The 14,440-nt window shown below is 32.8% G+C and overlaps 1 protein-coding gene and 2 long non-coding RNA genes across 3 annotated transcripts; 1 reads left to right on the top strand and 2 right to left on the bottom strand.

Annotated features, from left to right (window-relative positions):
* Positions 1–707: 707 nt before the first annotated feature.
* Positions 708–1,730, bottom strand: AR781 (DUF1645-domain containing protein). Its single transcript, XM_082918793.1, has 2 exons — positions 1,156–1,730; positions 708–1,002 (listed from the first exon to the last, which is right to left on the bottom strand). The coding sequence occupies exons 1-2, from the start codon at positions 1,728–1,730 to the stop codon at positions 708–710; spliced, it is 870 nt and encodes a 289-aa protein (XP_082774919.1).
* Positions 1,731–7,382: 5,652 nt separating this feature from the next.
* LOC114271196 (uncharacterized) lies at positions 7,383–11,525 on the top strand. Its single transcript, XR_003632260.2, has 2 exons — positions 7,383–7,662; positions 11,089–11,525. It is a non-coding gene; the product is annotated as an uncharacterized LOC114271196 (long non-coding RNA).
* A 596-nt stretch (positions 11,526–12,121) lies between these two features.
* Positions 12,122–14,440, bottom strand: LOC114271121 (uncharacterized). The gene is made up of 3 exons (XR_003632227.2): positions 13,673–14,440; positions 12,743–12,865; positions 12,122–12,396 (listed from the first exon to the last, which is right to left on the bottom strand). It is a non-coding gene; the product is annotated as an uncharacterized LOC114271121 (long non-coding RNA).

The following is a 14,440-nucleotide window of genomic DNA, read 5'->3' as shown; positions in this document are numbered from 1 at the left end:
TTTCATGATGAAGTGCTCAGCTCATTTAGAAGTTGGCCATGAATTTTCTACATGGACGACTCTAATTCTAATGCCACAACCTTAAATAAAAACTAAATAAAATATTTTTCAATTATTTGATCTTTTATCTTTAACGATCTTTTTGGCTAGTCAATGGTTCAGCAAACGTGACGAATGTCGTGACACAGCCCCATTGACATTAAATAAAGCTACATGATATATATATATGTATATATATATTTATATTTATATTTATATTTATATTTATGGTCATAAAATATTTTGGGTCTGGTAATGCATGCACATTGGTTAAGTCTGCATTCCTTCCAGGCTTTTTTTGTGCTTTTCGAATAATTAAACAAAAATGATACTAGCCTCTAAAACTCTTGTAATACTTATTTAAAAAATAAAAAAAAAAATCTTACAATTACAGAATACCAGTTACTTATATCTGAATTTCGGTTGGAATAATGCTAGTCATCATGAAAAAAGAGTCATGAAGATGTACTCACACAGCAATTGTGGTTGTAAAAATCAATGAAAGCATATAATTGCAAAAACTTTTCATTGATTTCCACTACTCCAATACATAAACCTTAAAATTTGGTATATCAACTGAATGAGTAAACTTCACACATCTAGGAACAAAACTATATATCTTGACACACACAAAAATAAATTGAATCTCAAATATGGTATGATATGATTCATTTACGGGAAAATCCGAAACCGTTGGCAAGTGCATGGACAGTCGGATTGAACGCCAGACGCCCCAGAATACCTTGCTTGTAAGGCAAGAATGTCTTCTTCTTCAAATCCTCTGAAACTGCTCTGTTGGCCTTGTAATGCAACTCATGAGCTGAAACTGTCCCCTTTCTTCTGGTAGTGGATCCTTCCATGGATCTGAAGCTCGAAGAGTTGTTGGCATCTTCATGTTTCTTGAACAGAGCCGCGTATTTCCTGAGTGGATCTCTGTCCGATGCTCGCCCCTCTGATGCGCTCCTGAACAAGAAAAAGTCCTTCAATCTCCATTTCCTGTGACTTCCTTTGGAAGACGAGAAAGACAGGGTGGAAGAAGAGGTATTTGAAGATTGTTTTGTGTTTTGTTGCAGCTGTTGCTGTTGTTGTTGTTGTTCTTGTTCTTCCCACGGGTACTTCGAAACCCGGTAGGGAGATAGCGATCTTGTTCGTCCGTGGCTTGTACTCTGTGACTCTGAGGAAACAACCCTTTCTCTTCCTCTCTCATGCCCTGTTCTGTTATGGCTGCTATTGGTGTTTCCGATTGCAGATTCAAATGGGTTATATTCTTTCTTCTTCCTGGGTGAGAAAGCGCCACGGATACGTGAGATTGGTGATCTTGGCGACATAGATGAGCTCTTCCAAGGTTGAGTTGGAAGCGTTAATGGCCGAATTTTGCCACCATGGAAGAGTTCTTCAGCTGGGACAATCATCTTCTCCATATCCTCACTGACATCAAATGCAAAATTGTCTTCTGATGGTTTGATTGATTTAGGCGTACCAGGTTTTTCTTCCCAATCAAAATCAGTGCTCTGTACACAGAAGTCATCGAAGTCACGGTAAAACTGAGAGAGGCGTGTTGGGGAGGTGGGAGCGCTGAAGAAGCAATCACCGAAGCGTTTTGGAGTCGATGGAGCGGTCAGCAAGCACGGTGAAGATCTACCGCTGTTGAAGTCGAAATCTGTAATTGGTATCAACACCTCCATCTCCATGTAGTTTACAGGTTGAAGAGTCCTTTGAGTGTATGTAGAGAATATAAAGAGAAGGGAAGGGGAGAGAGAGAGAGAGAGAGAGGAAGGAGGAGAGAAGGATCAAAGAGGGAGCCAAATATGAATGAGGCGCGGTGAGCAAGCAAGTCTTGAAAGGAAGCCGCCTCTTATTACTTTCTGATTTAGCCACCTACCACTCCTACGTAGAGATGGGCCGAGGGAGTGAAGCTTGTTAATTTAGGATTAGTTTGTGATGAGTTTTTTGACTTTTAATTTTTTAGTTGTTTTATTTGGAATAATTTATAAAAGTTAAAAAATAAAAAAGTTATTAAAAAAAGTTAAAAAATTTATACTATTTGAGAGAAGTTTCTGGGGAAAGCTTAGAGGGTAAAATTATTATTTTACTTTTTGAATTCAATTATCCAAAATTTAAAAAGTTAACAAGAGTAGAATGATCATTTTGATTTTACTATAATATTTTATTACACATCTTTTCATAAAAAATCAAAAAATTATTCTAAACATATATCTTTTTTTTCTTTATTTTTTAGCTAAAAAATCAAAAAATACACTTTTATAGCACATTAAGGGTTGTTTGGGATGATCTAAATAAGTGCATTTTTGACTTTTTATGAAATATAGGTTGGGTTTGGGTTGGGTTTGGGTTTGAAGTGATGCGTTAGAGAGGCGATGTGACTTAAATAAGATGATGTGACTTAAATAGGATAGTGACTTTTTGACTTTTTGTCTTTTCAAAACATGCCAAACTTGGAGCTAAAAAATTTTGTTTGCGATAGGTTTTTTTGACTTTTTAAAACTTTTGTAAGGAAAAAAATGAAATAATTATGGTTTGGATGTGACATTTTGTCTTATTGAGTTAAAAAATTTATTTTGTCTTATTGAGTTAAAAAATTTATTTTGACTTTTTAAAACTTTTGTAAGGAAAAAAAATGAAATAATTATGGTTTGGATGTGACATTTTGTCTTATTGAGTTAAAAAATTTATTTTGTCTTATTGAGTTAAAAAATTTATTTTGTCTTTTTGTAACTATTTTAGTCAAAATTTCATTTTGGCTTATGCCAAATGAAGGCTTAGCTTTCACTGGGCTAAAAGTACAAAAGACAAAATAGATCAAATAGGCTAATAAAACAAAATATCATATTTAAATCATAATCATTTCATATATTTTTACAAAAATTTTAAAAAATCAAACCAAATAAACTTTTAATCTTAAACTAAAAAAAGTATTAACTCAAAAAAAACTAACCAAAAAAAAAAAAAAGTTAATGCCAAACCACAACTTAGTTGGTTTGATGGAAAATTCTTGCGCGCACAAAATTTGATTATAGAGTTAAATATGACTTTTTTTTGCCCAACTCCACTAAAATTCAATTTGAATTTTAAATTTCTCTATAGGTGACCACTTAATTAAAAATTATGTGATTCAATTTTTAAACTCAACTTAAGTTGTTTGGATTGCGCTTACCTAAATTTACAATTCTGGCAGGGATTGAAAGTTATATGATTAAATTTGTGATAGATTAAAAAATAATAAATAAATTATGATAAAATTGTGAAACTTAAATTATAAATTTTAATCTTTTTTATTTTCATAATTTACATATAAAAATTTAACTATTTATATTATTTTATATAAAAATATATTATTAATTTTTTGACATGTCGTGCATAACATGGATCAGCACTGATATATTATAAAGGAAATATGACATGAGAGAGAATAGGAGTAAAGATAGCGAGACCTCAAACGTGGGAACCAAAACTCATCGTAGGAAATAAAAAAAAAAAGTGATCAAATTTCAACGACAAAATCTCTTTTCTAATCAAAGCTATAAACAATTAGATGAATAGGATGGATGTATTACAACATATAACACTCCAATAAAAATATTGTTACATTAAGGTTTCGTTTGGAAACTTTTTTTTTTAGTTAAAAAGTTATTAAATTAGTTAAAAAGTCAATAACTCATATTAAAAAGTCAAAAATTATCTTTTTTTTTTACTTTTTGTACATCTTTTCATAAAAAGTTAAAAAGTCATCCCAAACATACTAGTTTTTTTTAGCTCATATTTTAGCCAAAAAGTTACTAAATTAACCTGTTCCCAAACGAGGCCTAAATAATTTTTTTGGAGATGTTTGAAGAAAGTATATTAAGAAATTTTTTTGTGTATTACACTAAACAGTTTTTTTGAAGTGTTATATTGGAGTGTTATGTTTGGAAATAATATACTAAGGATTTTTTTTTGAATGTTTCATTGAAGTGTTATATTTGAATGTCACAATTTGAAATTATACATATGTCCAAAGTTTACTAACGCTGTGTTTGGTTTGGGAATTTGGGGAGGGATTTGGAAAGGAAAATGAAAAATGTGTGTGAAATTAGGTGAAATATAGATATGTTTTATTTACATTTCACCTACCTTTTCCCTTTCCCTTTCCCTTTCCAAATCCTTCTTCAAATCCCTCAACCAAACACAACATAAGGAGTTTCCTTTTGACATGTTTGAAGAGTCACATCCTTTTGAAATGTTTGAAAAATCCTATATTTTAAGTTATTCTTATACTTCTTTTGAAATATTTTTCAAATAAAAAAGATTCTCGTACAAAAATTTATCTCAAATTTAATTATCATAAATTGTGTATCTTATCTTTCTAACATAAAAGAAAAAAAGAAGAAGGAAATATAGTAAATTTAATTTTCAAATAATATATTAAATCTACATTTCTAAAATTAATGGTATTAATTGATCTATAAAAAAATTCTTGGGACTAAATAAACCACCATTCCTCAAAATGTGATTTATAGATAAAATTTCCAAAAATAAACCATCTATTTTAATTATTTTGAAAGTAAATATGATTAAATCATATAATTTTACTTATGGGATCAAATTTATAATGAAAAATAAAAAATGACATCACTTCAAACCCAACCCAACCCATTTTTCAACTTTTTTGTCCCTCCGCTCTCATGTCATTTTTCATTTATAATATATACATATATATATATATATATATATATATGAGTAATGATGTGCTTGTTAAATTTTTGTAATGCATTATATCAAGAAGACAACTTTTTTGTCCCTCCGCTCCCATTATAAGACCTTTCTATCACATTACTTCAAACCCAACTCATATTTCATAAAAAGTCAAAAAGTGCACTTATTTAGAACATTCCAAACAACCCGTAAGTCAGATCATCTTATTTAAGTCACATCACTTTTCTACCACATTACTTCAAACTTAACCCATATTTCACAAAAAGTCAAAAAGTAAACTAATTTAAATCATCCCAAACCAACCCTAGATGACTAGGATGGATGTATTACAATATATTAATTTGGGTATTAAATTTTCTAGAAGCCATCCAAACGATGCTACTACCAACTTTTGTATTCCTTCCCCCTTAAAACGAAGTCGTTTTAGATGTTTAGCAAGGCAACAGCATCATGGATAAGTGTATGTCCCATTTTCAAGTATTGGTTTGGCTGATGAATTGTCTAGGGATAATGTTAGGCCAACCATCATTTCAATGAAATATCTTAATTACGAAAATTGTATTACCTTTTATTTCTACATCAAACATGTGTTCAATACTTGAAAAATTCATGTGGACTTTTATTAATAACTTCTAGAATTAGTAAACTCTTTGAAAGTGGCATGATATAGTTATGAGCTTTGAAAAAAGCAAAAACATTCACTTTTATGTATTGAAAAAATTGTACCTCGAAAATTATCAAAAGATTGAAATTTATTTCGATCCACACATCAATATTCCGAATAACCTTCCAAACAAATATTTTGGTTTTCTAACTTTCATGAAAAAAAATATATATATTAAAAGATCTTAAAAATTTTATTAATACATTGACAAATTTTGTTAGACTCAAACCAAGTAATGATGATTCAATCAAAATTAGTGAAATTTGCTTACACTCTCTATGTGAATTTAAACTATTAAGATTGTTAGTAAAAGTGTTTTAGTTTCATTGAAGCTTAAAATTACTTTGTTTACACTCTATAATGTGTAATAATAGTATAATGAATTTTATTTAAAGGAGAGGATCCTTTATGTTTTAACCAATAAATAAATGTATTTATTCCGTAATTCCAAAGATCATGTCACATTCTAAACCAATAACATAATAAATTATTTTACGAATGAAACATAGATGCCTTTTGAGAAGCTGGGTATTTTGAGAAGTTAGTAAAAAGTTAGTTTTTAACTTTTTATCAAGTTTTTTGATTTTTTTAAAAAGTGATTTGAAAAGTTAATAAAAAATTATTTTTTTTATTTTTTGAATTAATATTTATTTATAGTGTCACATCACAATAGAATAACTAAAATACCCCACCTAACTTTAAAAATTTACTATTTGACTTTTTTTGGGCTCATTTAGCTCCTTGTTGGAACAAGAAGGATAGTCATGTAATTCCACCCTTGCCGTTTTGCAAACTTCCCAAACAAAAATGCCTAAAACCCCCCGTGGGGTCACTGAGGGTCATGTACGAAGGCTTCTCATTGGTAAATTTTTTTTTTTTTTTTTTTTGTGATTTGAACGAATGACACGCTGCCACCTCAGTGGGGATCCACCCCCAGTGGGGGTCTATAGCAAAGTCCCTTCCCAAATACTCATCCAGCTTTTTGGCTGCGTTTTTGCCTTAACTGAGGCTGCGTTTTGCAAAACGCAGCTTCTTGCCAAGTTCCCAAAAGGCCACAATCAGCTTCTAATTTTTTATCTATTTTGAGTCACACTAAGTTAAAAAAATCAAAAAATTAATTTTTTACCAACTTCTCAAAACAATATATACTACTATCTCTCCTTTGTGTATAAATCTGAAACCAGGTTTGGCGCAGCCTTCTCGAAATTGGAAGCTAGTGTCCCCCTAAAATCTACTACTAGATGTGTACGTGGCAGATTAGGCAAACCAACCATAAATTAGTTGTTAACACTTGTTATACCTAAATAAATAATATAAGAATTGATGCAACTCAAAATGAAAAATGTTGTTCACTTAAATAAAAAAATTCAGAAATTAAATGTATAATGAAGACTTAAATTTTATGTGATGTTAGTCTATACATTTGCTTTCTAACAATTTTCTAAATACTTTTTTTTTTTCCTTTCTAAATATGTACCTTTGTAGAACTCAAAATACATAAATCTTATATTATTTCATCTTGACCTAATGTTACTATCAATTTTGTTTGTTTATTTATTTTTTACTTTGGAATTTCTTGTTTACTAACTTTTTATCAAGATAATAATTTTTAGAGTGAGAAACTCGGCTCTGTTTGGAATGATTTCCAGACTATATTTCTACCCTCACATTCCAACATGATGTTTGGATACCACACTCAAATCACATTTCCACAACATTTACAAAACTCTGCACAAAACTCTATCTGAGGCGCGATTTTCAAAATTTTATTTTTTTTTAAAATTTGGCCTAACCGGTCGTCCCACTAAACGTCCCACTGGTCGTCCGGCTGGTTGACCGGAACGGCGCAAAATTTTTTTTTTTTTAACAATTGACATATGTTAATTTTTATATATTTGAAAAAAAATATTTTCTGAATTTTTAAATTTTTTTTTGGAAAATGATTCATGCCTCGACAAAGTGCGGCGCGATTGCCTCGATGCGTGTAATTCACTCTCTATTCTCATTCCTCACTTGCACTTTACTTACTGACCCAAACCCGTTCAAACCCCAAAACTCACAAAAACTCTCAGCCTCTCTCTCTCATCCTCTAGGTCTCCTCTCTACTGAAACACCAAAAGTGATTCAGTTCAGCAAGCAGACCAAAGTGATTCGGTCCAGCGGTGGAGGGCTTCCGGCCACATTGCTTTGTTTACCCAACCCAAGCCCTAGATCCCCAAATCTCCTCCATTGACAACCGACAAAAGGTCAGTTTTTATTTATTTTTTTTTTCTCCATTTAACCCCCATGATGAAAAGCTGTGTGATTTTTCAAAAGTTCTTGTTTGTTGTTCTTGTTTTTCTGGAGTGCCAACCTCGTGTGCCACAGATTTTTGCTTTTATTTTTGTATTTTTTTTTTAATTTTATAAATCCTTTCCATTTAATCCCCATAATGAAAAGTTGTGTGATATTTCAAAAGTTCTTGTTTGTTGTTGTTGTTTGTTGTTCTTGTTTTTCTGGAGTGCCAACTGTCGAGTGCCAAAAGAATTGAAAGTAGGTGTGATTCTCTCCAGACTTACATTTTGCATTGCAAGTTTATGATAAAATGCCTCAATGAAATGCTTTGTTGCTTCCATGGGCCATTTTATATGAAGAATCGTCGCCTTGCCATGAATACTTAATATGTAAGTCTCTAACATAAAATAAAAAAAGAAGCAGCAACAGCTAATCTCCATTGAGTATAATTTTTCCAATATGTATCAAATGGAACTCTATAACACCAAAGCCTTGCTAAATAGATGGAGTAGTTAATATTGAAGGTTTAATAGTATATGTTGGCAAATGTATAATAGGTGAGTGCTTTCCTTACCTCTCTTTAGACTTTCTCCTATAACAATACAATCACACCTATTTCCTTATTACTCTACTTATATCCTCTATAGCGATCCCGGGTTTACCCTTGTTGTATAGTGATCCGGACATGTGTCCGTGGATGTTGGTAGTTGTTTACTATCTTGTTTACATCCTTTCTTACTTTATATTTGAGTTATAGGATGTGTTGAGCAGGTTTGTTACAGGTTGGTTGAGTTTAGAAACCAAAACTAGTTGCTCAGATTTTTGGCCTGTACGCTCGAGCGGAGGTGTTGGCGCTCGAGCGTAGATTACATCCATCCAGTATCTTGTTGTGCAGTGTTGTGAGCTCGAGCGTAGGGATTGGGAGCTCGAGCGGAGGCCTGGTTCTGCAAAAGTGCTGGGCGAGTGCATTCTGCGCTCGAGCGGGAGGTTGGCCGCTCGAGCGGAAGTCTGTGAGTGGCCGCTCGAGCGGGGTGTTTTAAGCTCGAGCGGAAGACTGGGTTTAAGTCCCGAAATTGTGACTTTTCAAATCACTTTTTGCTTTCTCTTCTCTCTCTTACTTTTCCAAAAACACCATTGTTGAGCCTCTCACTCTAGATACTACCTTCTCTCTAGGTTTTGATCTAGTAGGAGTGATTTACTCACCTTTGGCCTTTACAAAAAAGTTGTTGATCGTCGAGGGCTTCATTTTAATCTGAAAATCACGGGTTTTGGAGCACGTTGGGTTTTGTCGTCTTCTCCTTTGGGACTCCGAATTTGAGGTAGGGATATCCTACTCCTCTCTATGGGTTTTGTCTTTAAATTTTGGTATTTTGAGATGTTGGGCTTGGTTTGGTAATTTTGTGAAAGTTTGGGGCTTTTGTGTAATTTTACAAAAAGTTGGGGTTTTATTCATAATAAACCTAGATGCATGTTTGGCATAGAAAAATGGAATGATTGTTGAATCATTGATGAAAATGGGACCTAAGGGTTGAAATGGTAATTATGGAAAATGGCCTAATTACATTGTTTAATTAATTGGGATAATTAATTGGTGAGAAATGAGGAAATGAAATGTTGATTGAATATCCATTTGTGCATTTATTTTCTGTTTTAGAAATAACTGCTTGGGGCTATCGGTGGAGGATAGTCGTGATTGTTGTAGACAATGTATGTTGATTAGGCAAATTGAAACTAATCAATGGAATGTGTTATGGAACTTGACAGTTGCTAGAATACATTAATTGTTTGTATTGTGTGATTGTATATAGAACCAATGTGTTTATATGCGTTATGTGTAGAGGAGGAGATAGGGGATGTACTCCGCGGTTTAGGGGAAGATAGGGGATGGACCTCTAAACCGGATAGGTATTTGGAGGAGATAGGGGATGTACTCCGTAGACAGAGCTCATATGCTTGTCTAGAGAAGTGAAGATAGAGCTCATATGCTTATCTTTGTGAAGTGAAGTGTGGATACAGCTTGTATGCTTATCTGTGGATATTGTTGATATACATATCTGTTGTAGAGTGTGGATACAGCTTGTATGCTTATCTGTGGATATTGTTGATATACATATCTGTTGAGAATGTGGATATAGCTTTTATGCTTATCTGAATGTGAGATATAGTTTTTATACATATCTGTGGAAATGATGATAGAGCTAGCATGCTTATCTGTTGAAAAAGGGAAAATGAAAAGTAATTGGGACTTTTAAGTCGTTGACATAAATATGTAATTTATGTGATTGTATCAGTGTTGACCAACTATCAATTGCTAATGTTTTAGTCATTGTCCATGGTTGGTTTAGTGTATTTCTACTGGGCTGTGGCTCACCCTATATGGGAATATCATTTTCAGGTACAGGAAGCATGCCACCTCCAAGGACATAGCTGGGAGGCTTGTGGCGGGCATAGTTTTGTCGCTTTACTTTGATGTATTACATGTAATTTCAAGCCAAGGGCTTAATGTGTAAACGAGTTAGAACTCTTTGTTGTAACCAAGTGTTAACTTGGAAAGCTGTAAGCCCGTAGGGCATTTTGTTATGAGGTTAACATGTAATACTTATGTAATGGAACTCTAAACAATGAAAGAATGTGGTTAGTTTATATGTAAATGTATGTCCTATTAGATGGGTTTATTGTTATTATTTTGAGGGCGTCACATCCTCTATATCTTTAAGAGACAGATAAATTAGGATACAATTCTAGGTGTAGATATAACACCATAACAGTGCCAATATGTTGTGCAAAATTAAGATAGATGATTGCTTCCTTCCTGCCTACTGTTCTTTCAAGTAAAATACATGATTGCATTGAGACTTATTTAACAATACCATCCTTATTGAGAATTATGTTCTTGATTTGCAGTGCAGCCCCCAATTTGCATTGGGAGGACTTTGATTGGAAAAGTAAATTGGATTTTGCAGTAGCTTCAAAATTATGTGCAACCATATTATGTGCAGTAACTTAAGCATATTTGGTTTAACCATATTATGTATACTTAAGTATATTTGGTTTAACCATATCATGTGCAGTAACCATATTATGTGCAATAACTTAAGTATATTGCTTTAACCATATTATTTGCAACCATATTATGTGCAGTAACTTAATTATATTTAACGCCACATCTCAAGCTAATAACCAGATTGGTTTCAGTAAATTCAAAATTATGTGCAACCATAAATTATGCTTTGTGCTTCCATGGGCCATTTGACATTATTAATGGAGACTTTTTTTTTTTTTTTTTGGTGCTGAATAATGTACTAATTCCATGGGCTATTTGACATTATTAATGGAGACTTTTTTTTATTTTTTTTGCTAAATAATGTACTAATTATGTGATAAAATGCCACTATTAGGAGTAACATGTCAATGGCTTACACCTCCACTAGTTCAACCATCGATGGTCGCCTTTTCGAAAATCGAGGTTGCAAATGTGGCAAAAAAGTGGCCGTTAAGATATCAGACTCACAAAAAAATCCAAGGAGGCTTTACTTCAAGTGTGCAGATGGCAGGTGCAATTACTTTGCATGGTGGGCACCTACTAGCCAACATGGCAATGCAACAAATATCCAATGGAGGCCTAATTCTATTCATAGGAATAATAAAGATGAGGGGAGAAGAATGATTCTGAAAGAAACAATGTTGTTAATATGTTTAATGTTAAAATGAATGTTGTAAACTTAGATGTTATTGTGCTAGTTCAGCTTTAAAATGAATGAATGTTTTAGGTTTTCCTTCTTGTTGACCAGTCCTTTTCTTGTGAATAAATGAATGAATGTTTTTGTATAGTAAATGAACAGGGTGTTGAATGAATGTTAGCAATTGAACAACCATTATGTGCATGAATTTGTAAATGTTTTTGTTGGTGGAAAAAAAATGTATGCTTCCAGGAATAGTGGAGTTTGCTGGAATAAAAAGTTTTATGCTGTAAACTGTATGCTTCTAGGAAAATAGTATTGGACTCTCAAGATCACTCATACAATTTGAAAATAATATTGGACTCTCAAGATCACTCTCAAAATAGTTTTGTGCTGGTTTGTTCATTCAAGATCAGTCATACAATTTGAACAAACTAATTCAAGATCACTCATTCATGAACAAACGAGTTTAAAGCATTACACAATTTGAACCAAAACTAACTCTCAACATTCACCTATTTCTTGACAAACAACTGCAACCAAAATTTAATGAAGCCAAAACCCATTCAGCATTTGGAACATTCAGCATCAGCATTTGGAACATTCAGCATTAGTCATACAATCTGAACAAACTAATTCAAGATCACTCATTCATAATCATGAACAAACCAATTTAAAGCATTACATTACAATTTGAACCAAAATTGAATGAAGCCAAAACCCATTCGAATAATAAGTCACCTTCCAACCATTCGAATAATAAGTCACCTTCCAACCATTAACATTTCTACATAATCAAACCGAAGTATCCAAAGCTCACAAAACAAAGTCATAAAATTACTACTGCAAAACTAAAAATAAAATGGGGCATTTGGATCCAAGGTGCTTCGCATATTTTGCATAAAATGCATACACTTGTTGCTTTGAGGTAAAACACATCCCTTGCTTAGATTCTTCAACTTCACCACTCTGCGGTTCTTGAACTTCCTCACTCGGATTGTTTGACCCTTCCATCATTTTGTTGCTCTTTCAAGATTATAGGTTCAAATTCATAAATATAGGGCTTAGTTAGTGCTAAAAAGGAGCAATAATAATAATAATTGTAAATGAATAAACTCAATTTACATAAAATGTGAGGTGAAACCTTCATTATATCCCTATCTGATTGACACTTGCATTTATATATGTAAGAGTATGTTTCCTAAAGATACAAGCCTTTATGCTTTTAGGCTACTGTTGCGGAACATAGAATCTTTAACGAGCTAATGTCCAGATCTATGCATTCACTAGTAGGTGTATCAATTTTGGGAGATCATTCTGTGTTTAATATACAGGAAAATAGAACAATAGTGTCAAATTCAAAATAGCTCACCTGTTTGGCAAGATTGCAAGCACGGTCAGGAGATTTCAAAATCTCATAGTAAAATACAAAAAAGTTAAGAGCAAGTCCAAGCCGGATTGGATGTGTTGGAGCAAGTTCTGCACTTGCAATATCCTGAAGAAAAAACAATCACGGTTGTTATAATGTTCAAAAACAATATATGTACAAACCAAAAAAGAAACCAAGAAGAAACCAACAATTGATCAGCATTATCCCACCATTACTGCAGATTGAAGCAAACTGCCCCTATTTACAAGTCCTATTCAATGCTAGGACTGTACTTTTTTTTATCATCTTCTTTTACAATTTTTTCCACTTTAAAAATTCACATCATATACACAAGCCTAAGACAAATAATTATCATAACTCATTTCTAACCCAAACTTTACAGGAAATTGAGGCCAAAACAAAACAAAAAAATGTTAAAAAAAGAAATTAATCAAACCAAAAATTGGACAGGGTAGTATGTATGTCCATGATAAAAGTTTCAACATTTATTTTCCTTAGGAAATTAAAATAATTTTTTGTCACAAGTTCATTCTCTTGTCAAGAATTCATCATAGGAACTTGTTCAATGGGTATGTGCATTTGTAATTTCCTGTTGCTAAGTTTAGGCATCTGCTGCTAACTCACAGGTTGCTAACTCACTAGCTATTGCATCTGCTGCTAATTTATCATAGAAGCATGCTCACATGTTGCTAACAAACAATGTAAAGGGCTTGGTGATAACCAAACAAAATCTTTCTATGTGGACTTTCAACAAACACCTAGAATGCATGAATATAAAACACCAAAATCATGTATCAAACAAATTAAAGCAAAGAAAATTTCATGGACCAAGAAAATTTCATGTATCAAACAAAATCATGGACCAAGAAAATTTCAACCAAGGTAAAGCAAAGAATGTGTTTGAAGCAATACCTCGAATCAGTTGCTTCTTGGCCGTTGGAGGCTGAAATTTTCAGAGAAACTGGACGAATTGGAGGTTGCTAGACCGTGGTTGATGCTCAACGATGGTCTTCCTTGTCGTCGGTGGCCACCCAGGTCGTCGTTGTCGTCGTCGGGGTCAAGCCCTTGGGTCGTGGTCGTCTGTCTCTCTATCTCCTAGATACGCGGATTTGTTCTCTTCAGTCTTCAAGGCTCGTGAGATGTACACTGAGTGAGGCGCGTGAAATGAATCTAGAGTTTGAACTGCCAGCTCAATTCGAGGCATTTGCGTCTCACTTCGTCGATGTCTGTAGCAGCGTTGTTTTTTTTTTTTATGTAATTTAATAAAATTTTGAGTTGTATGTTTGGTTATGTGTTATAAATATTTGTATTAAATATCATATGTCACATCAAAAATTCTCCATTCAATTCAAAATTATTTTCAAAACTCTTTCACCAAACAAACTTTCCACACTCAAATCATAATTCCAAAACTCACAAACTCAAAATACAACTCATACTCTCAAATCATATTTACAAAACTCTACCAAACGCAACATCAATCTTTTAATGTAAAACAAATAGTTAACGCTTTTTTAGAATAATTGGAATAACAAGGATACAAACTTTTATTAAACTGTCGAATATTTTGCACCTACCCATTGATCTGGACTCCACACCATACATGTGTGTGGTAGGTAAAATATTCAATAATTTTATAAGGATACCTATCTTTTTCTATTTAAAAAAAAAAAGAAAAAA

This window comes from Camellia sinensis, chromosome 3, assembly GCF_055761805.1.
Source record: "Camellia sinensis isolate YWXY chromosome 3, ASM5576180v1, whole genome shotgun sequence".
Taxonomy (NCBI): Eukaryota; Viridiplantae; Streptophyta; class Magnoliopsida; order Ericales; family Theaceae; genus Camellia; species Camellia sinensis.
This window is presented reverse-complemented; position numbering and strand designations above follow the sequence as displayed.

Excerpts from the sequence above, each read along its gene's own strand:
- AR781 (XM_082918793.1), bottom strand. The coding sequence starts at position 1,730 with ATGGAGATGGAGGTGTTGATACCAATTACAGATTTCGACTTCAACAGC. Across the intron at positions 1,003-1,155 it reads TCTCCCTACCGGGTTTCGAA|GAGCGCATCAGAGGGGCGAG; the intron begins GTACCCGTGGGA and ends TTTCTTGTTCAG.